We start from the raw sequence: 25,611 nt of genomic DNA on the forward strand, positions 1-25,611 counted from the left end.
CACTTTCTACCTCACTGGGGTAAATTTGGCCACAGGAAGGCTGGAGATGACACCAAAATGAAAGCGGTGATAAACAGGGGCCAGAGTCAAGCTGCAGCCAGCGTGGCCAGAGATAAGAGCCACGGGGGGATGCAGGCTCTGATGGACAGGCTGGGCCAGTGAAGTGCTAGTGTCTCTCCAGGGGAGGGGGCAAAGCCACAAAGTTAAATCGAGGCCGATGCGACTAGACGGCTGCTCCTGTCATGTTAGAGCAAGTTTGGATCTGCTCCATCACGGGACTTCTGGACCTGAGAGATGCCAGCAAACTGCAGCCAAGCTGCACTCAGCCAGAGCACAGCCGCTCACCCACAGCTGAGCCTTCAGTGGGTGCCTGACCAGGAGCAACCAGCACAGAACTGGGGGGATTCACACCCCGTTTGCTGGGAGTGTGATCCTACTGGGAAACAGCAGCCCCGGCCCACGCGGCTGGAGGCAGGGGCTCCTGCCTTTTCTTCCCGAGCTGTGCAGGGCTCACAGCCCTCGTGGCCTTGTTTGTAAAGGCAGAGACTCGGTGGTGCTTAGGGTGGGCAGTCTGCGTGTCCTTCTCCATCCCAAGAGGTCCCCTCTGCTGGCTAGGAGCCCTGCAAGGGCTGGGCCACTGGACTGCAGGAAGCAAAGAACCACAGGCACACTGGTACCAGCACAACATGCCAACTGGTGGCGTGGCATCAACCCAGGACAGGAGACCAGGTCCTCACCCTGCTTCCAGGGCCACGGAAGCAGGCCCTGCTTCCACGGAAGCAGGCCCTGCTTATTTTATTGGTGGGAACAGAAACCCCAGCTATAACCCAACCTGCAGACGCACAGCTACTTTCTTTTAGGTCTGTTGGGAAGTCCCTGACCCAGCTGTCCCACCTGCAGTGCCCCTGGAGAGCCTCTCAGGGCAAATTCCTTCAGGACAGGAGCAGCCTCGTGCTTGGTTTTCAGATGCCAGCCAGCCGTCAGCACAGGGCTGGCGCTGCACGTGCAGCCTCGACAAACCCCAGCAGAACTCATCGACACTTGGAGAAGCTTTCATGATCCAAAATTGCGGCATTGCTGGGCTTGGAGGTACCGACCAGAGGGAAATGGCACCCAAGCTCTGGACTCTGCCAGAGTTTAAACGCCCCCATTTCAGGCCTTTGACTTGGCTTTATCTCATGAGCCTGCCTAAATGAGATTTTCTGTGTGCGGACTCTGCAGGGAATTTGCAGACAGAGGTGCTGGGAGATGGGCCGGGCCCGTGGCAGAGCTGCTGGCACACAAACCTCCCTCACCAGCAAGGTGACACCAAACCTCACGGTGAGCTGGTGGCGGAGCTCCCGGCCAGCTTCACTCGGAGGAAGGCCGGAGCCGTGACCACCGCTGAGCTTGCCGAGGAGCCGCGTTCCTCACCCCGGTTGCCCTGCAAGCAGCACGGGGCTCCCCGGACATGCTGTGAGCAGCACTGTGCGGGCAGCACCGCGTCTGGCCCCCAGTTTGTCCCCAGGACAGAGCCGGGGCAGTGGGCACAGCGCTCACCGGGCACCAACACGGCCCTGGGGTAACCTGGGTGGCGCGGGGAGGCTCCGCATGGCTGGGAGAGCAGCACAGTGCCAGTGTGGACCTTCCGAAAATCAACACTAGAAAGCAATTCCCAGTTAAATCCTCACGAAAGCTTCGGCTACATTGAATTTCTGAATCTGATTTTTATTTGAAGGGGTCATCGAGAGCGAGACGCCATGCCCCGCATCGTGGCGTCACCGCTTTATTTTGAGGAAGGGAGCCCAAAGCGGGCGGCGGTGTGCTCGGAGCCCCTCCACCGGCCGTGGGGGCACACCGGGGGGGCACACACGGGGGGCACACCGGGGGGCACACACCGGGGGGGCACAGCCCGGGTCCCCGCCGTGCCGCCCCCCGGAGGCAGGCTGTGGGCGGGCTCTCCCCTTCCCCTCACAGCGCTCCCGGCTCTGGCCGCGCTCCGCTCCGCGCCTTCCCCTCGGCCCCACGGGGAGCCCCCGCGGCGGCGCCCCCGGCCCGGCCCCGCCACCGCCAGCAGCGGGGCCCTTCCCGGGCGGCCGGGCCGGGGCAGGCCGCGCCCCCGGGCGCGTCACGGCGAGAGGCGGGCGGGGAAGGGCCGGGCAGGGCCGCGGAGGCAGCGGGAGGAGGCGGCGAGGGGCCGGGCCCGGCCGGGCCATGGTGGGGATCCCGGGGGGCTGCCAGGGTAAGGGGTGCGGCGGCACCGGGGGGGGGGGTCGGGGGGATCCGGGGGAACCGGGGGGGGCAGCGCCGGTACCGCGCGGGGATGGGCCGGGATGGGGCGGGCAGGGCCGGGCTGGGTGCCCCGGGGGCTCTGCTCCGGCTGCACACAGGCTTGGTGTGTGTGCATGTGGGTGTGTGTGGGAATATGTGGGTGTATGTGGGTATATATGGACACATGTGCATGTATGTGGACGTATGTGTGTGTATATGGATGTATGTGGATATATATGGACGTATATGCACGTATGTGGATGTATATGGATATATATGGACGTATATGCATGTATGTGGATGTATATGGATATATAGGGATGTATGTGGGTGTATGTGGGTGTATGTGGATGTCTATGCGTGTATGTGGATGCACATGGATGTATACAGCCATTACCCATGTGTGTTAGCACACGTTGCACTACCATGCGGTTTCTCTCCCCCAGGCACAGCGCAGGACTGGCTCTGCCCCATCCTGCCGTGAGCCCCGTGGGGCTGGCGGTGCTGAGCAGGGGCGCAGCGGGGTGGGCTGGGGGCTCCCTGCCTCCTGGCAGGATGGGGCAGGCCCCACAACCAGGCCGTGGGGCAGCAGCAGTGGTCCCGGGTCATGGCAGTGGTCGGTGAGCCGTGAGCTGCTGGCACCAACGCTGAGAGGTGATGGGGACCGGGCACGTTTTGCACCCAGGGCGAGTTTTTGGATGTCTTTGCTTGGTTCATGGTGCTGCGGGCGCGCTGCTGCCGTGTTGTCCTCTTGTCTTTGCAGGCAGGCCGTGGTGTGCTCGGCCGAGCAGGAGCGGACACACGTGTGGGCGTGTGGAGTTGTCGGGGACCCCCTGAGTGTGCCCTGTTGTTTGGGAGTAGGACCGTGAATAACGGGAGCTCTGCTTTCATTAGTTTCTCAAAACAGGGCGTTTATTTCTGGAAGGGTTGCGGTCTCTCTGAAAGCCATGAGGCTGGCAAGGAGCAGAATAAATGGTTTGCACGTGCCCGCCAGGTATTGGCCTCCTGTCATTCTCATCTGTCTGCATGCAGCAGTTATCTGTAGAGCAATGTGTGTGCTGGGAACGGGGTCAGCACCCTCCCGGGCCAAGGGAGGAAGGACGACGGCTCATGGGCTGCGTGGGCCTTTCGCAGGCTGGACCGTGGCCTCCTCACGACTCGTTTGTGAGTTGTAGTGCAGAAAAGCACCAAGGGCTTATCGGAACGCTGAGAGGAAATGAGGGAACTTTAAAATGAAGTGTGACTGCTCAAAGGGAAGCAGCACGAAGATAGATGCCAGCTTTAATGTGGAAACCACCCTGCAAGCTACATTCCTGCTGGGAAGAAGGAATTACCCAGGGACGGCAATCGCAGGGGGTGGGTGAATACTTTAGCACGCCACTCGGTGCGGGGTGCGTGGGGATGTTCTGAGCGAGGTTGTTTTGCCCCCGAGGCAGTTACAAATATTGGTCTATCAAAGCACGCAGACTGGAAACAGCCGGCGGTGAAGACGGCTGCTGCGGGAGGCAGGCGTCGCGATGAGCAAGCTGTGTGAGCAGCAACGTGGGTTTGCAGAAACCTGGCACCTGATCGAGCCGCTCCTAACCTCGCTGCGAGGGAGGGCTCTTCTCTTCATCTTGGAAAAGGGACCCCACAGAAGGAACTTGGGCGAGACCACCTGCTTTAGCTGCAGTACCCAAAAGTCAGCCGTACGTACCTGGGCTCCTTCCTCTGAGCTCCCTTTGCGGGAGAAGCAGGCACTTAGGAGGGTGATTCATCTCTCCTTCCCTGGACACTGCTCTTGGGGTGAGATGAATTATGCTCTGGAGGTGCCTGCTTTTTTTCACAGCCTGCAAGGGGAGCCTGGGATAACGGGCTCAGACTTTGGCAGCGAGGAGTTAGATGAAACAAATCCCACTCAGGGTGTCTGCTCAGGGTGCAGCCTGACGGGTGCAGAGACTGGTTAGGTTCCCTGTTTCTGTTAGACTGAGCGCTGGGAGAAAAGGCAGCCCTTAAAAATCCCACTGAAGAATAATTGAAGCGAAAGGAAGCGATGATCTTGCGCCTGAAGCCAGAGCTTCAGGGGGGATATGCAAAACCAGTTCCTGCCTCGGCTGCGGTGCTTTCTGCAACCTTGGGCAAGTTGTCTGAATGTTTTTCTGGATTGCAGATGAAATGTAAGTCTTCATGTAGCTGTTCAGTTTGGCAACATAAACCGTGCCTGCCGGCAGGGCTGTTACCCTGGATCCTTTTGGCAGAACCGGCTCAGGAAGCGATTGCATGGGGCCAGAAGCGGGCAGGGATGGCAAGGCCGTGACCAGGGGCAAGAGAGGGGCACAAACACCTGGCACGCAGCGAGGGGGCTCTGCAGATGACTCAGCTGCAGCTACAGCAGCATTTTTTATGCAGCTTTCATACGCCTGTGGCTCGGCTTCCACCGGTGAAGTGCTAATGATAACACTGATGAGCCATGCTGCTGTTTTATGAGGGTAAGCACGTAAATATGTGTCACAGCCGTCAGCAGCTTTATAGACAGAAAGCAGGGAGCGATGTCCTCTTCGTGCCAGGTATTGACCAGGCTGACTGCTAGGACCAGACGTCACTGCTTCTTGTCGCTGGGCCTCGCATCTGCCCCAGAGCACTGCTGGGTTTTATCTTTGGTCTCTAGGAAGTGAGTGATCAGGAGAGACCCGTAATTTGTTTAAGCACAAATTTTGTTCATTGCCTTTGTTACCGGCCCAGGGTTTTCCACTGGGTTGCGAATACCGTTCTTGGCGATATTGGGAGGTTTCCTGATTTCTTTGAGGAAAGCATGGCCAAATGCTTCAGTGCTTGCTCTGAAATGAATGATCCAGAAAGAAAGGAGAAATATGGGACTGCTCTAAAACTTTGGGCTGTTCCATAGGAGTTTAAGGCGCATGCTGGCTCTCGTGACCATCCCTTTCTTACACCGGTACTTCCAATGTGTAGAAATTACGATAGGTCTTTGAGGGGCTTGGTATTGATTTTCCTGTGCTGTAACCTAACTGGCTTAAGATGTTACTCCTCCCTTCCACCAGTGTGAGGGAGAGTGAAGCAAACTGACTTTGTAAAGAGTTTTTCTCTGACTTGCAGCTTCTCTGAGGACAGGAAAGAGCGTGTGCTTCAGGCAGAACGTGGGTCTGGGACTCCCAGAAGCAGGGCAGCAGTGACACGCTGAGCGCCGCTGCCATCGGCCTGAGCTGCCAAGGCCTCACAGCTGCCTCGAGGTGTAGCCACCAGATATGCCCCTCTGACATAAAATGTCCTGGAGGCAGTGCTTGCACCCAGACGGCTGCCCCGAGGGCTGGGGAGCCCCAGGAGAGCTCCCAGTGCCTGCCCGGGCCTGAGGGGCTGCAGGAGAGAGGGGAGGGAGCCTGCAGGGGGTAGGGACAGGCTGGGGATGGCGTTAAACTGGCAGAGGGCAGGCTCAGGTTGGGTGGCAGGAGGAAATTCTTCATTCCCAGGGCGGCGAGGCCCTGCCCAGGCTGCCCCAGGAGCTGGGGGTGCCCCATCCCTGGGGGTGCCCGAGGCCAGGCTGGGGGGGGCTGGGGGCAGCCGGGGCTGGGGCCCCGACCTCAGAGCTCAGCTCAAACTTTCTCACTCCCTTTCACGCTCTTCTAGAGAGAGAAGCATTAGCTTCTACAGGTAATAGCTTATCTGGTGATTGGGCTTTGAGGTCAAAGACTGCACGTGTGTTTTCTTCAAAGTCAAGCTTTGCAGCCTCCGTCGAATTTAACGGATCAGAATATGCAGGCAGGGATTTTCTCCAGGGTGGATTTATGGTGGAATTTAAGGCAGTGTTTAGTAATAGCTCTCAACCTTGAGCTGCAGGGATATTTTCAGAAGATAAATGGCATGCTGTTGTCTTGACTTTGCATCCACAGATGACGCTGAAGCTTCTTGAAATAAAAAATTAAAAAAGAGTAGCAGCAGCCATTTTTTTTCTGAAGATGTCACAGAAGAATCGGCTGACTGCACTTAGTGGATGCTTGCAGAAACACTGCTGCCTTGCAACGCGGATTTAACAGGCACGCTGGTTTGCTAGCATCAATACCAGCTTCTCCTTGAGCTAAACACATTGAACTGAACACATCTGCTTTTGTGAATCCTTGTGGGCTTTTGGGATTTGGTCTGCCACTTCCTAATAGTCGCTGTAGCAGCACGTTCCTCCAAATACCTCACCTGGGACACTCCCGCTGGGCTGCTGTTTGTGTTTACCTAGCTGTTCCTGGCATACACGACTTGGAGTATCTTAAATTTCCCCCAAATCCAGAAGTTGCAGAGCGTGAGGGATTGGCCGTGACGTGGCAGAGCAGGGCTCTGACATGGCACAGCTGCGTAACCTCGACCCAGACTGCTGAGAAAGAGCTGTGAGAAAATCTGTACAGAGATAAGAAAAACCGAAATTACAGCCAGAGGACCCTGAGTCACCGCAGGACTCGAGAAGGCAAAGAAGCGAAACGGGGAGGTACCAAATCCTGAAGCAAGGAGAGGGCAGGGTGCTTGGTGTGCTCTGCCAGGGAGTGGGGAGGACCAGTTGGGTCGAGCACTGGGGGCACTGGTGGGACTGGGCTGGTGGCAGGCAGCAGCTGGGCAGCGCTGGGGAGCCGAGCCAGGGACCTTCCCTGACGCCTGCCGGCCAGCAGAGACTCTTCAGACGCCTTATCAGGAGTGGTGAGCACACAAATGCTTCGCCTAATAACTCATTACAGCCCAGCTATCTTCTGTGTGTGTGTTAGCCAACAAATATTTGCTTTATACTTTTAAGTTTCTGTGTATCCTGCCTGCGGAGTCTCTCTGCATCTGGCCGGAGGTGCCTGAACGCGCTGAGCTGGAGGCGTGGGGCCGGCTCCTGCAGCGGGCTCGCGGGCGGCAGCGTGGACAGGGAAAATGCTCAACCTCTCCTTGCCTTCAGGGGAAGGGAGGAAGACGGCGGCTGCTCCTTCGTGCCTGCCTGCTGGGCCAGCGTGGGTGCCCGCAGCCCGTCCTCTCCTCCAGGCCCTTTCGTTGCAGTTCCGTGAGTACGGGGGGAGGCAGCGGTTTGTGGCTGTGCAAAATCTTTCAGTGGCTTTGGGTCAGGCAGAAAATTAATTTAACTTTTTAAAAGGATCTGAACGCTCGCTGCGTGGTACTTCCAGGTGCAGATGAGGATGGTTTGTTTGTTTGAGGTGAGGGCAGGTAATTGCACGAGCAGGGGAGGCTCTGCAGTCAGGATGTTGAAACAGAAAGAAGTCAAATGGTTTCCATCTTCCGCCCCCTCCGGGCACGCTCTTTTGCATCAAAACACCCAGTGGAGCAGATCCGCAGTCAGGAGCCTTCCCTCCTCCTCCCTGGCTAGGTCTGGGGGGGCCAAGAAGCCACTGCCGAGCTGTGACAGTGACGCTCTGAGCTTTGAGGGGAGATGAAAAACTCTCGGCGGCGTTTGCCTCCCTGGCAGCACATCCGTGGGTCGGCAGTTGGGTTTATCTTGTGACATCATTAGGATCTCTGACATTTCTAGCTTAGGAACAATAACTCTCCTTATCCGTCGTCATGTTTTTCTAATTAAAGACAAAGCTTGGTAAATATTTTTTAAATGATTGAATTTCCCAAGTATGGGAAACACATGTTGGGAGTCAGGCTCCCCGAGCCCCGCGCGCCTGTTCCCAGCGCGGCCCTTTGAGCGTGCGAGTGCAGATGCAGCTTTGGAGCTGTGGGTGACAGGTTTATCTGGGATGATTGGCAAGGATTTATAAACCAAGGGGGGATTTACTTAGCTCTCGCTCCCTCCTCTTCCCTCTTGCCTCCCCCCCGACCCCAGTCTCAGAAATAGGAAATTGGGATCACATTAAACCCTAATTGGTTTGGCTCCAGCGATAGCTCGGTGGCTGCCAAATAGTTAATTTATTGTGTGAGAGTTTGGCCATGTGTTGAGAGGCAAATTTGCTGTAAGCGAGGGATCTTTGTAAACTGTAGATCCATTCATGTGCCAGGTCCTGTTTACAAGGCAGGGAGCGGGCAGACGGGCAGGAGGCTGCTTTCCATGACAATCGGGGATGGCGAGGGGGGACCGAGCCCCGGCCCCCCGTGACGCAGGCTTCTCCTTCTTCCTTCCTTTCCCCCATCCGAAATGCTCTCAGAAACAGTTGCATGAAAGAGCTTAGAGCGGTTTTAGCCGGACCGTGCGATAGGCGTTTGGAAACCGCCGCTAGATAAGATGTGGGAGGCTCTCCAGAGAGAAAATGCATCTGCGCTGGAGATAACAGCAGGCCCGGGCTGTCACCTCTGAGCGGGGCCAGGTGGGGAGTCCCCGGGGTGGGGAGATTGCTTTTCCTCTACCAGGCGAGGAGGGGGCGAGCGGGAATTGCGGATCTGGCTGCCTCCCTGCGCTCTTTGTTCCTCCCCTGCTGCAGGAGGTGGCCTGGGCTGGGGGCCGTGCCCGGCCCTGAGCTGCTGCACTCGGACCCGGAGCTGCCTCAGGCTCCCGTGACGGCCTCTGCAGGCTGGGCTGCAGCTGGAGAGCTTGAAGCACAGCAGGCCTTATGTAGGTTGTCCCCTCGTCCCCCGAATGGGAGTTATTGGGCCCGGAGGGGGTGCCGCAGCCTGGGTTAAATCCTCCTGCTCCTGGCGGGGCTCGGGGTTTGGAGCCTGATTTGTGAGAGGCCGCGTGAGGAATCGATCGGCGGCGGTACCGTTTTCTTTCATTCCTTGCTGAGTTAAATAACAAACTTGATGTGAGGGAGCTGCCTCCAGCTCCGAGGCAACAGAATTACGACTGCCGTGCTCAGCGGTGCCCTTTCCATGTCAGCTGCTATTTCCATTGTGGACTTGATACCTGAAGGCTCAATATTGTGACCCTTTAATTTTCAGCTGCTAAAGTGTACCGTGCACGTCGACTAAAAGGGAAGAGCTGAAAGGGGAATTTGAAATAGTTGTGCTGTGGAAGCAGTGTGTTTCTTTGGATATTTCTTAAGTGCTGAGTGTTTAGGAGAAATTGATAGGTAGCAGCAATGCACGCTTAGCAATACTTCTCCTTCTGTAACTCGTGCTTCCTGGGATGTAATAAAATCCATTAAGTTCTATTTATGATCCAGGGCCCAATATAGTAATAGTTTTATTTGGGTAATTGTGGCTGTTCTGCTGATAATCAGAAGACTGCGAACTCCCAGCCCTACTACAAAAGTCAGGCAGCGTATTTTGGGGGGTGCAATGCTGGTGTGGCCAGATTTTCTGAGGAACCGGAGCCAGGTCGGTTCAGCAAAAGAAGCTGGGATTGAGCCCAGCCTCTTTGGGACCAAGCCCTGCCCACGGTGGCCTCTCTGTCCCCTGCATGTCACGTTCGGGCTGGGCTGCCCTGGGTTTGCTGGGCTGGCCCCGAGGTGCCAGCAGCGCTGGGCAGCACTGAGGCTTTATGGAGACAAATGGGACAGGTATTAAGCAAGCAGCGCCCGTCTGTTTGGAAGAACGGCTTTTTCATCCAGAGGTCTGAAAGCAGGTTAAACATTTCTCGAGGAGCCGCCCCTCGCTTTCTCATCTTCTGCTTAGTTTGAAACGCAGCCACCTCTGGGCTGAACGGCTGTAATTACTTTACAGCACATAGCACTCGCACCACGTTTGGCAGGAAGCGAGGAGGAACACTGTACAGCACTGCAAGACAAAACAGAGATCAACAACTGGGATTTTTCTCAAAGAGCTGATCTGTCTCCTCTGCCAATTAAACCCGCGTTGGACAGAAGCCTTATGCCCATTTTGCTTTTGCGATGCGAATGTGGCATTTTCAGCACACAGCCCGTGTTTATGGGGAGCCTTACAGCAGCAAGTTCCAGCCAGAAAATCTCCCTAGCTCTTCGCTTTCCTTCTGCTGTTTGCTCCCCCGTTCGCACTGCAGCTGCTAATGGATCACCTGCCCGTGTGAGTAACAGCACAAGCCGTGCGTGACGTGGGGCTGAGCAGCTCAGCCACCCTCAGGAAGGTTGTCTCTCCTAGACCTTCCCAAATCAGGGAGCACTGAAAAACCCTCAAGCCCAACTTGAGATCACTTGTGTCAGCTTAAACAGCCGCCTCCTCTCTGAGCCTAGACATCTCCTTCGGGATATTTCAGTGCTTCTGCCATGGCTGGGTGTACGAACAAGCTGAGGTGTCCAGGTTTTCAGCCTTCTGTGCATTCCCTACTCCCTTCTCCTTCCCCAGGTCATAGCTGGAAGTCATTATACTTGATATCCTTATCACGGAACCATCTGATAAATTTTTGCCAGGAGCTCTGCTTAGAGACAGAAAGGAAAGGTAGCAGTGAGAATGGTTTCCAAACGAATAAAGAAAATGTCAACTCAGCGGCAACCTTGAAGTTGAGCAGATCTGGGAGAGCATCCCTGGGACCGCCGCAGAGAGAAAGCAGCTCCAGGCTGTGGGTGGAGAAGCAGAGAGGCAGGAGCAGATCCTTCTCCTGGGCTCTGGTGCTGTCCATCCGTGCCTCGTTGTGCTGAGGGGGAGAGGAGGCTGTGTGCCCGAGGGAGGCATTTCCTCATGGCACACGGAGCGGCTGATAACAGAGGGCGTCACCTCCAGGTACGTTCAGCACCGCGCAGAGGTGGGAGACGCACGGTGCCACAGCTGCCTTCCTGTCCTCTGGTCTCCACTTCTTCAGCCAAACCAGCCCTCCCCTATAAATGTGCACGCAGAAAGGAGGGGCAGGGATGTGGAGACGCCCGCAGCAGCTTTTCGTAGAGGTGGTAGATCTGACCACGAGGTAACCGAGACCAAAATCAGCATCGTGCAAACGGGAGCTGCGGCTGAATCGCCTGCACCCGTGTACTGCTGTGCATTTACTCCTCGGCTGCACAAGGTCTGACCCCGTAGGTTGCACTTCTTGGTCCACGAGCCACCAGCTTTCAGAATAGACTGATCAGTGCCTTTTCCTTTTCTCCCAAGGGGTGGATTTTTTTCCGTGAAAGCGTGGCCAGCCCTCGGGATCTAGGTGTGCCTGGCGCCTGGAGATGAACTGGATGGAAGCTTCTTAGGAAGAATCTTAGACCGCAGCAGATTGCCCTCTTTTGGGAAGCTCATGGGGCTGGAATACAGTCCTTTGCTTTACATTTTAATGCTATTCTTCCTCCTTCTGGATGTGTGCAGGTTTTCCATACAGCAGAGCATTTATTTCATGGTTCCCATCATTTGACAGGACAATGTTTTCAAGCCTTCTTCTGTGTCTTTCTGATCTTACTCATTTGGGATGTGCTGTTCCAACACCAGCCTGCAAAAGTCTTTCCTGGATGTGTTAACGGCCTGAAATGCTGTTTGTTTTTTTCCTGCTCTTTGGGAACTTTGAGTGCAGTTGTGTTTTCTGCAGCTTAGTTGGGCTGAAAGCAAGAGAGGGTCCAACGGTGGAAACAAATCTGTCAGTTTAATCCCGTGGCTTTCCATGCCAGCTGCCCTGCAAACCCAAGAGACATTCAAACATTTTTAAATGATTTATTTTACAAGGCTTTGTACAGTGCTGTGGCCATGACGTTGGGAGCTTTGCTCTTTGCTTTGGACTTTCAGGTTCTGCCTTGCCAAAATGAGAAGCAGAGGCACTGACAACATCTGACAGTCGTGGTACAGCTCGACAGACGCTGGAAAGATGCCGAGGGCGCTCTCCCCACGCCACAGCATGTGTGGAATGGGTACCTGAGGGTCATGACACAACACAGGTCCTCTGTATGGGGTCCTCCTGGCTTTATTTAAATGTGAAGTCCTCAGTCACTGCAGCCACCATCCCGTCAGGTTTTATTTTCCATTCAATAATTACAGCAGCTTCCCTTGAGCCCCGTACCTCTAATTAAGAGAGCTAAGTTAGATATAAAGTTAAGGGAATGAAACGCATTCTATTTTTATGGTCAAATATGCTTAAAAAATACAGCCTGCAGGCTGAGTCACTGCTCCTGGATGTTATTTACCGCACCCGGTGCTTTCCTCCAGCCTCTGCCAGCACCGGTGACACCGCACAGGCTGCAGCGAGCGTTTTGGGCAGGACCAGGTGATGATCTCGGAGCTTTTCTCCAACCTTCATCATTGTTCCGTGTCCCTGAGCGGGCAGCAGCTCCTCAAAAGCAGAGCCCCCCCGAGCTCTGCCCTGTTCGCAGCAGGGTTTGCAGCCAGCTGCCCCCTCAGCTCCACGGCGGCCGGGGTGATGCTGGGCGCCCCGCAGGAAAGGCCAGGCGGGCTCAGCTGGGTGAGGACATGCAGGAGCCAGCTGCCTGCTGACCACGTTTCTCTGGCGTGGGATGATCCTGTGGCTCAGCACGAACAGCCAGGGTGAGGACGGTGCGAGGGACAGGCCGGCCTCCGTCCGTGTAGCACGCCAGGAATTTCAATCTGTCGCCGCTGGTAGCGTCCAAATGGCCGTGCCGCTCCGAGTGGCTGCTCCCTGAACGGAGATGCACCTCTCTGCACCTGTTTTATAACACTGAGGCAAAATATTCAGGGCATCCAAATAGTTTATACCCCAGCAAACATGTTCTGGCAGCGGGACCGTGAGTTTCCATCTCATTAAGCTGTTGGCAAAGCTCTGGTAATTCCAGTCACTGATACAGCGCAGGAATCCTCCCCCAGCGCGCCTGGTTGTGTCAGCTCGGAGCATCGCTGCTTTTCCTCAGCGGCTGCGTGTTTACACTCGAGGGTCAGAGAAAGTGTTGAAATGTCACTTCTGAGCCGCTGGGACGAGGTCTTGCCGGGGCAGCAAACAAGTGTCAGAGGAGCTTTGTGCGGTGAGCACACGGCGATTGCTGCACCTAGGCTGCACTGAGGAGCTGTTTTCAAACACACGCACGAGCGTTTAATGCAAAACCTGGCTCCGGGTCTCGGTTTCGCAGAGGCTTGAAGAGGCTGAGTAATAGCAGAACGCCAGAGCAGAGGTCCCGGGCTGCACCACAGCCCACGCTGGCGGTGACAAAGTCCTGGCAGCCAGCTGCGGGTTTCACTGTGTCTCCGCTGAGCCAGGTGAGATCGCGGTGTCCTTGGGCTCCTCTGAGTCGGGATTTGTTGGAGGGGTGGCATGCAGGTGGCAGAAGGCAGGGGAAAGCTGCCCCCGGCACTGCTGCGGGTGTCACGGTGCCCTCACAGGCTGCCCTCCCTGCCCCACGTTGCATTACGCGGCTTAAGGCAGGCACACACGAAATTCATTTTGGAGGCCTGCCGTCCAGGCCCGGAGACAAAGGAATGTTTTAGTTGGGCTTTTATGAAGTTTGTATGCTTTATCAAAGCTCCTATTGTTCCCTCATTAAGGCGGGATTATCCCTCTGGGGTCATCCCTTCTGCATGGGTCGAGGAAACGGCCTCGCTCCCTTGTTGTAGTAAATTTGGGGCTGCAGGACCGGGCCGTGAAACAGGCGAGGTGAGGGGGAGGCCGAGCATCCAGCGGGCACAGCGACCTGGGCTTTTGGGGCTGGGACCCACAGGGAGCTGTGAGCATCATCCGCTCAGGCGTGCTCGGCTGCAAAGAGATCTCCCATGCCTCTCACCACGCGCAGGTCCCATCTCCTGGCCTGCTCCTCTCGTTCCGTGGCCTCTGCTGCTGATGTGATCCTGAGGGCATGAAGCCGGAGCGTTTCCATCTTCCCAGACGAGCAGTTGGTTTAAAAACCTTTTAGTTTGCATAAGGACCAATCACAGAGCTGTAGGGGTTGGAAGGGACCTCCAGAGATCACCAACCCCCCACCAAAGCAGTTCCCTACAGCAGGCTGCCCAGGGAGGCACCCAGCCGGGCCGTGAATATCTCCAGAGGAGACCCCCCAGCCTCCCTGGGCAGCCTGTCCCAGCGCTCCGGCACCCTCACCGTGAAGAAATTCTTTGGCATCTTGGTTCAGAACTTCCTAGGCTCTATCTTGTGACCATTGCTCCTTGTCCTGTCCTCACAGCCCACTGAGAAGAGGTCGGCCAAATCCCTCTGTCTCCCACCCCGCAGGTATTTATACACATCGATGAGATCTCCCCTCAGTGCTCTTCTCCAGGCTGACCAGCCCCAGGTCTCAGCCTTTCCTCACAGGGGAGATGCTCCAGGCCCTGTATCACCTTAGTGGCCCTCCCCTGGACTCTTCCCAGAGTTTGTTTGCCCTCCGCTGGACTCATCCCAGAAGATCCCCGGCTTTCTGGTACTGGGGAGCCCAGAACCAGAGGTAATCCAGTTGCCCCCTGGGCTCCCTTGAGCTGATTCCCTGAATCTGTCACTTTTGTCTTTGCAAATTTTATTTTTTTGCCCTCAGATTATCTCCTTCCTTCCAAACTACGCTCCATCTGGTGGACCTTTTCTCCATAAGGCTGTGATTCTGAATTAGGCTCAACTCCTCCAAAACTCAGTGCTCGGCAGCAGGTAGCTCCTCTTGCTGACCTTGTGCCCGGAGGTTTGGCTGAGATCCTGTGCACATCCCAGCGGTCCCCGCTGTTTGCAGGTGCTCTTCGTGTGCTCCTGCTACAAACGGCCTCACTGGCGAATTTGGGCTTGCAGGAGGAGGGTGCAGGGCCCGGGTGCGAGCTCGGGGCACCCTGTGCTGGCGGCGTGCTGCCGAGTCAGCCCGCCGTGACCGCGCCGCCCTCGTGCACCTGCCCTGGCTGCGACCCACAGCGGTGCCGGCTCTGTAGGGCGCACGGTTTTGCCCAAAGCTAACCTCATGCAAACGAGTCTCACTCGCCTTAAAATCACCACGCAAGGTTTCGGGGTGCTCGGGCCGGGAGCAGCTGCGTTAGGGGCCACAGGAGCCGTGCGTGGCCCCGAGGAGGGCAGGAGCTGCTGGAGCAGCGAGCCGCTCCTGCTGCCAGGTGCTCGCCTCCAGCTGCAGCTGCTCCGTCTGCAGAAACAGGTGGGGAGGCTCGGGAGAGCCAGCAAAACACAGCTGGGAAAAGTTAAGAAGGAGACGTGCAGCGTGCCGCCTCACCTGGGCAGAGCCGACCCCGCAGCAAAATTGCCGGCAATAAACACAGCTTCACCTCGGCTCCGGGTGGGATTAGTGAAACGAAGAGGAAGTAAATGTACGCTTGAGATGCTTTTTTTTTTTTCCCTTCTTCCTCTCGTTAGTAGCACAGCCAAATCAAATCAACTATTTCAAGAATGCTGCCTTGTAACTGGGCGCACCATCAGCTCCAACCCCGCTTTGGAGCAGCTTTGCTGGTGAACGTTTCTTTTTCATCTCCTCCCCCAAGCTTTTAGTGCTGGGTTTTTACATTAAGAGGTTCCTTTCGCGTTGCTTTCCCTGAGCCGTCTGTATTTTTTTTCAATGACTTGTGGTGTAGAAAATCAAGGTTTCGACAGCTGCTGAAGTTTCGAGTTTGGTGCGTCTGCGTTGTGGATCGAAGGTAATTTTTGGCCTCTTCCTCTCCCCCCCCCAGGCATGTTAATGAACGGCAGCACGCAGGCTGCTCGCTTCTGGCTCTTGGCGGTTGCCTGCTGAGTGGGGTGGGTGGAAGCCCTCCGCCTGCTTTGGTGCGGTGCTCGGCTCCAACGCTCCTCTCACTCTGTTGGAGCTTCTCCTTGAGCCGCCTGAGCGCTTTTCTGCGCCGTGCTGGGTTGAGGAGGGAGGCCGGCAGGGCTCAGCACGCAGGTAGCAGAGCACTTCGGGTGGAAAGGAAGCCCTGAGAGCTTCGGGCGGCTTTCTCCTCATTTCCTCCTTGCCAGCCAGCTGATGCAGCCGGGCGTTTTGTCGTGCAGCCTCGGTGTGGAAGCGCTCAGGTGCGTGGCAGCAGGCGGGGATGCGCCTCCGGCTGAGCTGGGTCACCCTGAACCCACCGGGGGCGGCTGCAGCAGGGTTTGGGTGCAGGTCTGGGGGGGTCTTCACGGGGGAGCTGGTGCCTCTGGCAGGTCGGGGCCTTCTCCTTAGCTGGGCTGGCTTTTAGCTTCTGCACGTTAAATCCTGAATGCTTTTTTTTGGCCTGGTTTTCTTCAGCCATCTCTCGGGAGAAGCAGCGTGGTTCTGTTGAGGCTTGATGTTCTGTACCGACGTGGTTTCGTTGAACAAGGTTGTTTCGGGAAGGTGGTGAAGAATATTCTGCTGGAATCGTTCTGCTGGTGGAACGGGGGTGTTTGTCGGGGCAGACACTTCCCTGGGCACAACACGCGCTTGGGAGAGCGGGATGCGCCCTGGGTGCGCCATTTATCTAGGGTACACCATGGGATAAATGCCGTGGGATAAATCTGTACTTGCTGATCTGAGTGGGGTCCCTCGGCATCCTGCTGGGGCTCTGGCTGTCCCACTGTCTCCGTGCTCCGGGTGACTCTTGCAGGAGGGTTGGGGTTTTGTTTCCCATAGGCAAGGGGAGCGCTTCTGCCTGCTGCTGACTGAAGGTGCCAAACGGCATCCTCGGCTCGGGGTTCCCTGTTCGAAGCTTTGCTCTCAAACCGTGGCCGTGTGAGGGGGAAGCGGCTGTGAAATCGGCCGGGGTGGGAGCTCAGCGTGCCAGCTGCGGCACCGCACCGTGTGTAGGGACTGGTGGGCACCGGAGTGCCGATGTGCCAAAATCCTGCCTGCCCCTCGCTTCCACAAAGGCCTCAGGATGGCGGCGAGGCCGGGGAGCCATCCATAGCATGGGCCCCAGGGCACCCACATCACGGAGGTTACAGGGGATTTGGGGCCAGAGGAGAAAAACTCAGCTAGCGCCTGAATGCAGCTTTTCACCCTCTTAAAATTCTTCTGTTTTTATTAAGCGTGAATCCCAGATGCTAAAAAATATTTTTCCAGACATGGTTGTAGTGTCTCGCTGTGTATTTTCCGCTAAATTGCTGAATTATTGTTTTCTTTCTGGCCTTCGGTTTTTTCCTAGCTTTATCTTTTTGTCTGGATGTTTCAGATGGCTAAAACTTGTTTCTGTTCAGCATAGCGATCTGTGAACTCCCATGGGAGGCAGAATTCTCACCAAGCGATTGCATAGGACAGGAATGCTGGCTTTTTTTCCTGGAAACTTGTAAACATGAACTTCCTGTTGACATGAACTGTAAATCTGCAAACAGGCTGCGCTGCTGACAGAAGATGGAGGTAATAAAATCTTAGGTCCTCGTTCCCTGCGTTTGGCCCTCCTCGGGCTGTGTCCAAACGCCCCAAAGGCGGCGGAGCCAAGTGAAGGGAACCTGCTGGTTGTTCTCCAACTCTGGGAATGAGCCTTTCTTAAACTTACTATTTATTTTTCCTCATCTGTAGGCACCCAAATATGGATGCAATCCTAACAGAAGCCAGTTGGGGACTCTCGCAACCCTAATGGCTGTGGAGCGATGCTTCATCGCTTGTTTTCTTCCTTCGTTTCTCCTCCAGAGAGCTAATCCTCGGTGTCAGGGAGTTAACTCTCCTGCGTCCCAAGCAGGCATTTTTGGATAACGAGCCAGCCAAATTTTGGCAGCTGTTAAGAGCCTCTGCACGTTACCGCCCATGTCCCTTAACCTTGCTTTTATTCCTACCTCCAAGAGGAGAGCTGGTGGGAAGCGTAAGCCGGTGGAGTTGTTGTCACCTTCCACGCTTGGCTCTCCTGCATTTTGTGCATCTGCCAGCGCCGAGCCAAAGGCGCCACAGCCTGCTGGGGGGCGAGCAGCAGCGCAGCGAGGACGTCCTCCCGGATCCCCGTGCCTCTGATTTTTTGGGGTGCTGCCTCACTGGGCTGCTGTGGATGGTGGAGACAGCAAGCAACTGTGCGGCATCGTTGGGGTGCTGGAGCTCTCCGTGCCACCGCAGCAAGGGGTGGAGGCAAGTGAGAAGGTGGTGGAAGCAGAATGGAGACGTGGAGCAGAAATCAGGTGAGAAAGGGTGGTGGTGGAAGGAGGACAAGGAGCCAGGAAGGCAGGAGGAACGGTTGCAGGCCACCAAAACGCACAAGAGAAGGAATGGGGGCAAGGAGCATCGGGCAGGGTAAAAGCAGAGAAGGCAGAGCCAGGTGGAGGCTGCGCTCCCTCAACGAGCCCGCCGTTAATTAATATTTTCTCATGTGGCAGCGGCGGGGCGTGGATGCGATCCAGCCCTTCTCCGCCTGACCTCCGCGCTCGCTGCCGCTCTGGCTTCTCGCTGGCTTCCTGCCCGCAGCGAAACCGCAACCTTTCCGCCTGCTCCGGGCAGGGGGGGAGACAGGCACATGGCAGCGGTGTAAGGGGAGCCTCCCGCAGCCGTCTGCGCCTGGGTGGGCGTGCTGGGGCTTTCGTAAACTAATAGCTCCCAGCAGTGCTACTAAATCAGACTTGGTGGAGCCAGGAGCGGGGAGCTTGGAATGCCGGCCAGGCACAAAGGGCTGCGCTGGTTTTGTTGTGTTTTTCTTTTTTTCTTTTTTTTTTTTCCTTTTTTTTTTTTTTTTTTTTTTTTTTTTTTTTGTCGGCTGTTTGTTTCTTCGCCCCCAAACCTCGCTGTGTGTTACGGGCCTAGCGGCCCGGCAAGCCGACTGAGAGCAGACGGGGAGCCGGCAAAGACAGGCTCGGGGAAGAAAAATGGTGAAAAATTAAAAATAAGAAACCAGAAGGGAAGTCACCGTTGAAAACGTGGTTTTTTGGCTGTTCAGCGAGGCGGGGAGGGAGGGAGCCCCGCTCGGCGCTAAACCTGCAAAACCACCAAAGCTGTGGCAGCAACTGGGACGGGCTCCGCTGGGAACCCTGCTGCAAGCCCCCAGTTGGGGTTTCGCTGGGTGAAAAGGACAAACCAGAACTGAGGATTTTTTTTAAAGCACCTTACAGGGAGGCTGCAGCGTGGCTGAGAAATTTGGCTTTTTTTAATCAAGGTTACCGGGTTAGTGGCAAGTAAATCCCCAAGGAAATAAAGCTGCTTTGGTGCATGTTGATAGCAGGAGGTGGCTGGGCTGTGGGATGTGGAGCTGCCGCCTGGTTTGAGGGGCTGGGACAGGGGCAGGGTCACCCGGTGTGCCTGCCACCAGATCCGTCACCAACACGCTCGAGTCAAGCTTGGGGAGCGCTCACAGATGCAGCCGTCCCCAGGGGCTGGAGGGAAGGGAAACAATGATAAAGGGCGAAAAAGGCTCCTGGTAAAGCAGCCCGAGATAAGGAAAGTAAAGCAGCTCCTGGGGGAGCAGTCTCAGCCTGGAGGAGGGAAGCGAATGGTGGCAGGAGGGATGGGGAGCTGGGGGGGTTTGGGGAAGAGCAGGGCGGTGGCCGCCTCGGCTGAGCCTGAAGCTCGGCGTCCAAGGGGCACCTCGCGAACCTCCGCGGCGCCGCTGTTGATTTTGCACCTTTTGACCTTGCCCTTTGGAAAATATTGCCGGGCTGCAGGGCTGCCGAGCGAGGCCTAATCCTCTGCAGGCCGGGCTCTCCTCTCTCCAAGCAGCATTACTCATTTTTTCCGCATTTCTGTGTTTGGTTTAAATGCCCGTGACAATTACAGAGACTTGGATTTCTAATCAGTGAGGGTGTTAGAGGGGGGAATTGGTTGTTTCCATTCCCCCCCCTCTCTTTTTTTTTTAATGACATCACCTCCTGGGTGTTTCTTCTTTACCAGTGCAGGAGGAGGGCAGCCGGCGCTCAGGTCTCTTATCTTCCTCCCCCCCCAGCCATAAATCAGTGGCCGTAAGTAAAGTTTTGGTGACTTGATTAGGTTGTGCCTAATTTGTCGAACCTTTGCCGCTGCTGTTTTTTCCTTGGTGTTTGATCATAGTTCTGGGTATAAATTCTGCTATTTCAGTTAAGGCCAGCTTTTGGTGCATGTTTTTTCCCCTCTCCAGGCAGAATTGACACGGCACAAACGCTGAACGCTGCTCCTGTTCCCCGCTGAAGCAGGCAATATGATTAGATTTACTTGACAAATTAAGCTCGTTAACGTAATCTGCCATGTGCTAATTTAAAGAACGGAGGTATTGAAAAGAGGATGTTTGTTAAACGTGAGAAATTGGCTGGGGATGGGGAGCTCTGATCTCCGCTCGGGGCCGCCGGGGGGATGCTCCTCCAGCATCCTTCGAAGGGAGCGCGCCCGGCCCGGCTCCAGCTGCCTGTGAGGACGGCGTAAGGAAGGCAAAAAACCGTGTGAGCCGCCTGCCAAACCTGAGCCCGGAGGAGGAGGAGGATCCCGACTGGTTTCCATCGGATTGCAGTTAGCATGAATTTACAGTTTCCATTTAGCTTGATAAATGGCTTTGGCTGCCTTGGTGCGTTTGGATTTATTTTCTGCGCGGTGGAAAGCGGTCAGCTTCAAATGGCAAAGGCTTTCCAGGCCTGCCACGAGGGCCTGTGAAGCTGCTTTCCAAGGTAGGAGCACAGCAGGCAGAGAGCACAGCCGCAGCGTGCCCCGAGAGCCGGGTGGGACTGAGGAGACATCACGAGCAGCTCGGGTCCCTGGTGCTCGCTGTGGAAATGGGCCGTGATAGGCATAAAAATTCCACTGGAAACTGGGAAAATATTTCAGATTTCCTCACTTTCCTCAAAAACCACACTTAGCAGCAGGTATCAATAGCTCGCAGTGTTCAAACTCCGTTTGCATCGTTCTTTCCATGCAGCGTTCCCACAAGAAGAAAGCAGAAGCCGATTAACGCGGCGTCGGGGAAAGCAATTTCCCGAGCTGCTGCCCTCCGTCTTTCCACTGCGTTGTCCGTGGGTCGCAGGGCTCTGGGCTCTGGTTTTTGGGTGCTCGTGGGGCAGGCTGGGCTGACTCGGGGGTGCTGCTCAGTGCCTTGTGTGCCCCTGCTTCACGAACAGCCCCTGGCGGTGTTTGGGAGGCTTTCTCCAGGATGGATTTCCAGGAGCGAGGCTTGTGTGTGGCACCCGGCTGTGCGCCAGCTCCAGTAACGATGATTTGAGAGCCGATACAAGCTGGTGTGGAAGGGCACATCCTTCCCGTGGGGCTGAGCCATGGGGCTGGCCTGATCCTGCTCCTCCGGGCAGAACTGGGGATGCCTTTCCTGAGGGCACCGGGGTTCTGTACAAGTTGCCCTCTGGGCACCATGGCAAGGAGCACGTGGCCTTTCACCAAGGTTTATAGCGTCAAATCATAGCTATACTTAAAATCACAAAATCACAGAATGATTTGGGTTTGTAAGGACCCCAAAGCCCACCCGGCTCCAACCCCCTGCCATGGGCAGGGCACCACGCGCTGCACCAGGTTGGCCAAGGCTCTGAACACCCCCAGGGATGGGGCACCCGCAGCTCCTGAGGCAGCCCGTAAAAATACTTGGGGTGGCCTGAAGTTTCCCATCCCATCCCCTGGTCCCTGCTGCGCTGGGGCCGAGCTGTGAGGGGACCGCACAGCGCGAGGCGCCGGGCATCGCCTCGGCACACCCGGGGCCGTAGGAAACCAGCGGCGCTCATTCTGGTGCAAGGGGAGCTGCTCCTTGTTGTTGGTTTGTGTTTGTTTTTTGTCTCGCTTCATTGTCTGGGTAATTTAGGGATGGTTTTTCCATCTCGGCTGATGAAATGTTGAGAGCTGGAGGGTTTTGCGCAACCCTCATCGCAAGTGTCAGGAGCCCCGGCGCGCTGAACTCTCTGGGCTGCAGCGCTTCGGTGCCGTGCCCTGCGGGGAGGTGCCTGCAGCTGCTGGGGGGGGGCACAGGAGGCGGGGGGGCTGCTGTGGATGTGGCTTGGTGAGCTCCCAAGTGCTGGGAATGCCCTAACCAGGAGCGTTTGGGGCTCCTGAGCCAGGAAGTGTCCTGCCACGCTTGTGCCAGCCAGCTGCAGGTCTCTGGGCTTTTGAGAAACCGGCGTCCCTCCGCTTTGGCAGCGGGGAGCTTGTAGTTTGTTGCTGTCCTGGCAAGGTACCTCGGTGTCTGGTTTTCAAATAGCTGGAGGGAGAGCTGCAATGGCCTGTGAAGGTGTCAGGAGGAGGATTACAGGGAGCCCAGAACCTGCCCGGCTCCGAGGGAGGCAGGCTGGTGCGGTGAATCCCTCCTCACATCTTGCAACGTGCCCGCGCGCTCCCCGCTCGGGCTGCGGAGCAGGAGATTTGCTGCAAGCAAAAGGCAAACGGCCTTTCCCCTCCCAGCTGCCTGCATGGCCTCTGGGGGGGTGCAGTGTGTGTGTGTGTGTGTGTGTGTGTGTGTGTGTGCGGGGGGGTCCCTGGGGGCTGCCCACCAAGGCGGGTGCTGTAGGTGGCAGAGCTGCGGAGCCTGGGCGCTACAGCGGGGTGTGGGGGGGGCACGGTCTGCAGCGGTGTCCAGAGGGTTTCTTTTACGAGCCTGCTCTGTTAGTGCTGTGAAATCCCTCGTGGGCTTTACTCCATGTATAAAACATTTAGGATTTACATTTTCCTTTAACACTTCCTCTTCGATCTGAGTAATACGTTACACATTTAATTGCGCTTCCTTTGAATTTTCCAGTCCTCGTTTGGTACCCTTGCAACATCAGTATCTTGTTATCTTGTTGTTGCTCCTAATTGCTACCACATGCCGGCTTTCCAGCGCCGCGAACTGCGTGGCTGGGGCTGGCGGGGGACTTCACATGAGCGATCTACGTGCGCGGGGAAACCTTCAGGAAATCAATTCGCTGCTTCGCCCGACAGCGTACCCCGCTCTGGCTTACAGGGAAAAAAAAAAAAAGGAAACCAAAGGCTCCTCCCGGCCCGATGCAGGGCGATCTCCGCTGGAAGGGGCAGCCTGCTCGCAGAGCCCTGGCTGTCGCCGGCCGTCAGCAGCATCCTGGTGGGCTGCAGGCGCTGGGAGGTGCGCGCTGGGTGACATCAGCTGGCCGGGAGCCCGGGCAGCGCGGCGCAGGCAGGGAGCGGGCAGGCGGCCGCGGGCGCGCGCCTGGAGCGGGGCGTTTGGCAAGGTGGGAGCCGGTCTGCTTGGCAGGACCTCCCCATCTGGGATCCATCTGTGTTTCCCTGGAACCGGACAGGCGGCTCCAGGCGGTGAGAAAGCGCAGATGTGAGGGACCTGACACATGTCCAGCTAATGAAAGGAGAAGGAAGGCTGGGCTCAGCCTGCGCTCCCGGATTAAGAGCGGCGGAGGGAGGAAGAGCCCTTTTTATTTATACTGCGAAGAAACTAGGTGTGTTCACCAGCAGCTGGATCGCGCTAACCTCGCCGCTTAGGGTAAGCAATCTATTTTTAAACGCGACGGGGGGGCGGCCGGGCTGCCTCGCCGTGCCGTGCCATGGGGTCTGCCTGCACCCCGACCCCGCCGCAGGTAGGGGCGAGGGGGGAGCGGGGGAAAACTTGCACGGGCTGCACAGCTGGCAAAACACCCAGCCCACGGGGGGAGAGCTGCGGGAGGGCTCGCGCTGCGGGGCTGTGGAATGTTTTTTTTTAATTTTTATTTTATTTTTTTTAATCGTTTTTAATCCCCCCCAAGCACGAGGCTAGGATTCGGTGCTTTCTGGGGAAATGGAGAGCCGGGGAGGTTTGTGCGTGTTGTAGCAAAATGTGGTTTTTCCACTACGCCTGGTCTGCCTCCCCTTGGTGCGTGCTAATGCTGGAGCCGGGGGGAAACCTGCAGAGACGGATTTTTTCCGTCGGCCCCCAGGTTTCCTCAGTTTTCCCCGTATTTTCAGCGCGGCTCTGCATTGTGTCAGCACGCTCCTTTTTGTCTCTGCGCTCCTCCAGCAGCAAGTGATGCTCCCAGCATGTAAATCTCCCGGATCAAGCCGGTGGTACAGGAGCAGACCTCCCTGCCCTGACGTTTTCACTGCCGGGCTGCAGACTGCTGCATCTCGCACCCTGCCTTATTCCGCCGAAATCTCCCGACCCCACAGGTGTATTTTAAACCTGCCCTTCCCCCTGTCTCCCCCCACCCCATTCTTTTTGGGAAGGTCGGGCAGCAGCAGACGCTCCTCCAGCCCTCCGGAGCTGCGGGATGTGAGCATCCCTCCACGGCACGGGGCTGGGTGGCTGCTCCACGAAATATCCCCGGGAAATCAACCCGGCTGCTCCTGCCCCTGCGGCGCGCTTTGCCATGGGAGGGGTGCCCAAAGCAAAGTTTGGGGAGCCAAAATGTGCCGGGAGGGGAGGGGGGGGTCGCTCGCTGTGGAAGCGGAGAGGAAGAGAGGCGGCGTGCTAGGTGCTCCGTGCGGGATGGTTCCTCTTTTCCTCTTTTGTGCGCTTGCTGGTGCTTTGTCCAGGCTGGTTCTTGCTGTGCCAAGTGGCAGGGCTTCCCCAGGGAGCGCTGCCTTCCCACTTCGAGGGTTTCCTGCTCTTGGAGTTCGCAGAGGGCGGAGGTATGGCTTGGTGGCCGTTGTTTTTTGCTGTTTTATTTCTGAATATGTTACGAGCCTGCTTCCAGACACGTTAAACGCTCGCCAAGTGTCCCCGTGTCCCCGGGGAGCAGGCAGGCAGCAGCTCTGCGGGCTGAGCGTCTCACAGCGCAGCAGCACAAAGGAGGAAAGAAAACCAGCAAACCTCCGGGAGGCTCTGCGGGCTGTGACAGGGTCTGAAAGCCGAGCTCTGTGCTCCGCCAGGAGCCCCACTGCAGCAAGCTTGCAGGCTGCCCGGCTTGGTGCAGGAGCAGCTGCTCCAGGGGACTCGAAGCAGACGGAAGTTTTACCGGCATTGGCACGGCGTAATTTGGCCGTCCGACAACTAATTGGCTGGTTTCTTGCCTGGGGGAAACTTTTTTTTTCCATTTGCGGGTCCTGTAGAGGAAAACTAAAGGGAAGGAGGTGGGGTGTGGGTGGGGAGGGGGTGGCGTGGAGCTGGGTGGCTGCTGGGGGTGGCTGTGTGGGGATGGGGCAGCGCATCCGAGCGAAGCCGTTTTCAGAGCTGCCTGCTGGATGACACGATTTTCAGTTTTAATCCGGAGAAGGAGAAGTCTTGTCTGATGTGGGGAAGTGCCCTGGCTCGGTCGGGATGGCTGAGGGCCCCCGTAGGTGCCTCGGTCCCAGCCGCTGCCAGCCCCAGGGAGCCCAGATGTGGAACAAGGGGAGGAGGCGAAGCCGGGGCAGTTTGGGCAGACAGTGCCTGCGGGCAGGGTGGGAAGGCTCTGAGGAGGGATAAAAATCGCTAAGGGCAAGGAGAACAAATGGTTAACCTGAGGAGGGCCCCTAGGAAAAAGAGCAGAAACCCCATTTAACAGTGAAAAGGCCAAAGCGGTGCTGCTGGGCCCTGCTCTGCGGGGTGATGGCAGTGTCACCCTGCCGGCCTCCGTGACCCTGCAGGCTGCATCTGCTGGCTGTGCAACCCGCCAAAACCGAAGGGAACCTGTGGTCAGGCTCTTGGGGTTTTTCCTGTTTTGTTCCTCTTAACCTTACTGAAGCCGTGCCCCCAGGAGAGGTTTTCCTGTCTCGCTGCAGCCTTGCTGGTGGGTCTTGTGCCAGTCCCAAATCGCCTCACCTCCATTTCAGAGAGCACGGGGCGCTGCTGCTCGTCGCTCTGCAACAACTGGTGCAAGAGGGAAAGGACACGGTTTGACCCCAGAAGCCAGACCGAGCTCTCGAGGCAGCTCCTCGCTGCCCCGTGGGCGCCGTTTCGCAGGGGGCAGCGCTCCTCTGCACTGCTGCCTTGGGATGGGCGAGCCAGGTG

General features: G+C 56.8%; 1 protein-coding gene across 5 annotated transcripts in view; it reads left to right on the forward strand.

Annotated features, from left to right (window-relative positions):
* The first annotated feature begins 1,991 nt into the window (after positions 1–1,991).
* Positions 1,992–25,611, forward strand: part of CBFA2T2 (CBFA2/RUNX1 partner transcriptional co-repressor 2) — a 59,661-nt gene continuing 36,041 nt past the window's right edge. Inside the window, exons 1-2 of one of the 5 annotated variants that reach the window (XM_084538469.1) lie at positions 15,141–15,231; positions 15,493–15,555. Coding sequence is in view for 2 of the 5 variants with exons in the window: in XM_084538464.1 (XP_084394590.1) it covers positions 7,141–7,267 (127 nt within the window). In the remaining 3 variants the exon portion in view is untranslated. Of the gene's footprint in view, positions 2,222–7,080; positions 7,268–15,140; positions 15,371–15,492; positions 15,556–22,937; positions 23,191–25,611 lie in introns of those variants that run through there. The other 4 variants (XM_084538467.1, XM_084538465.1, XM_084538464.1 and 1 more) reach the window with 4 other exon arrangements.

Source organism: Aythya ferina (assembly GCF_964211825.1).
Source record: "Aythya ferina genome assembly, chromosome: 16".
Lineage (NCBI taxonomy): Eukaryota > Metazoa > Chordata > Aves > Anseriformes > Anatidae > Aythya > Aythya ferina.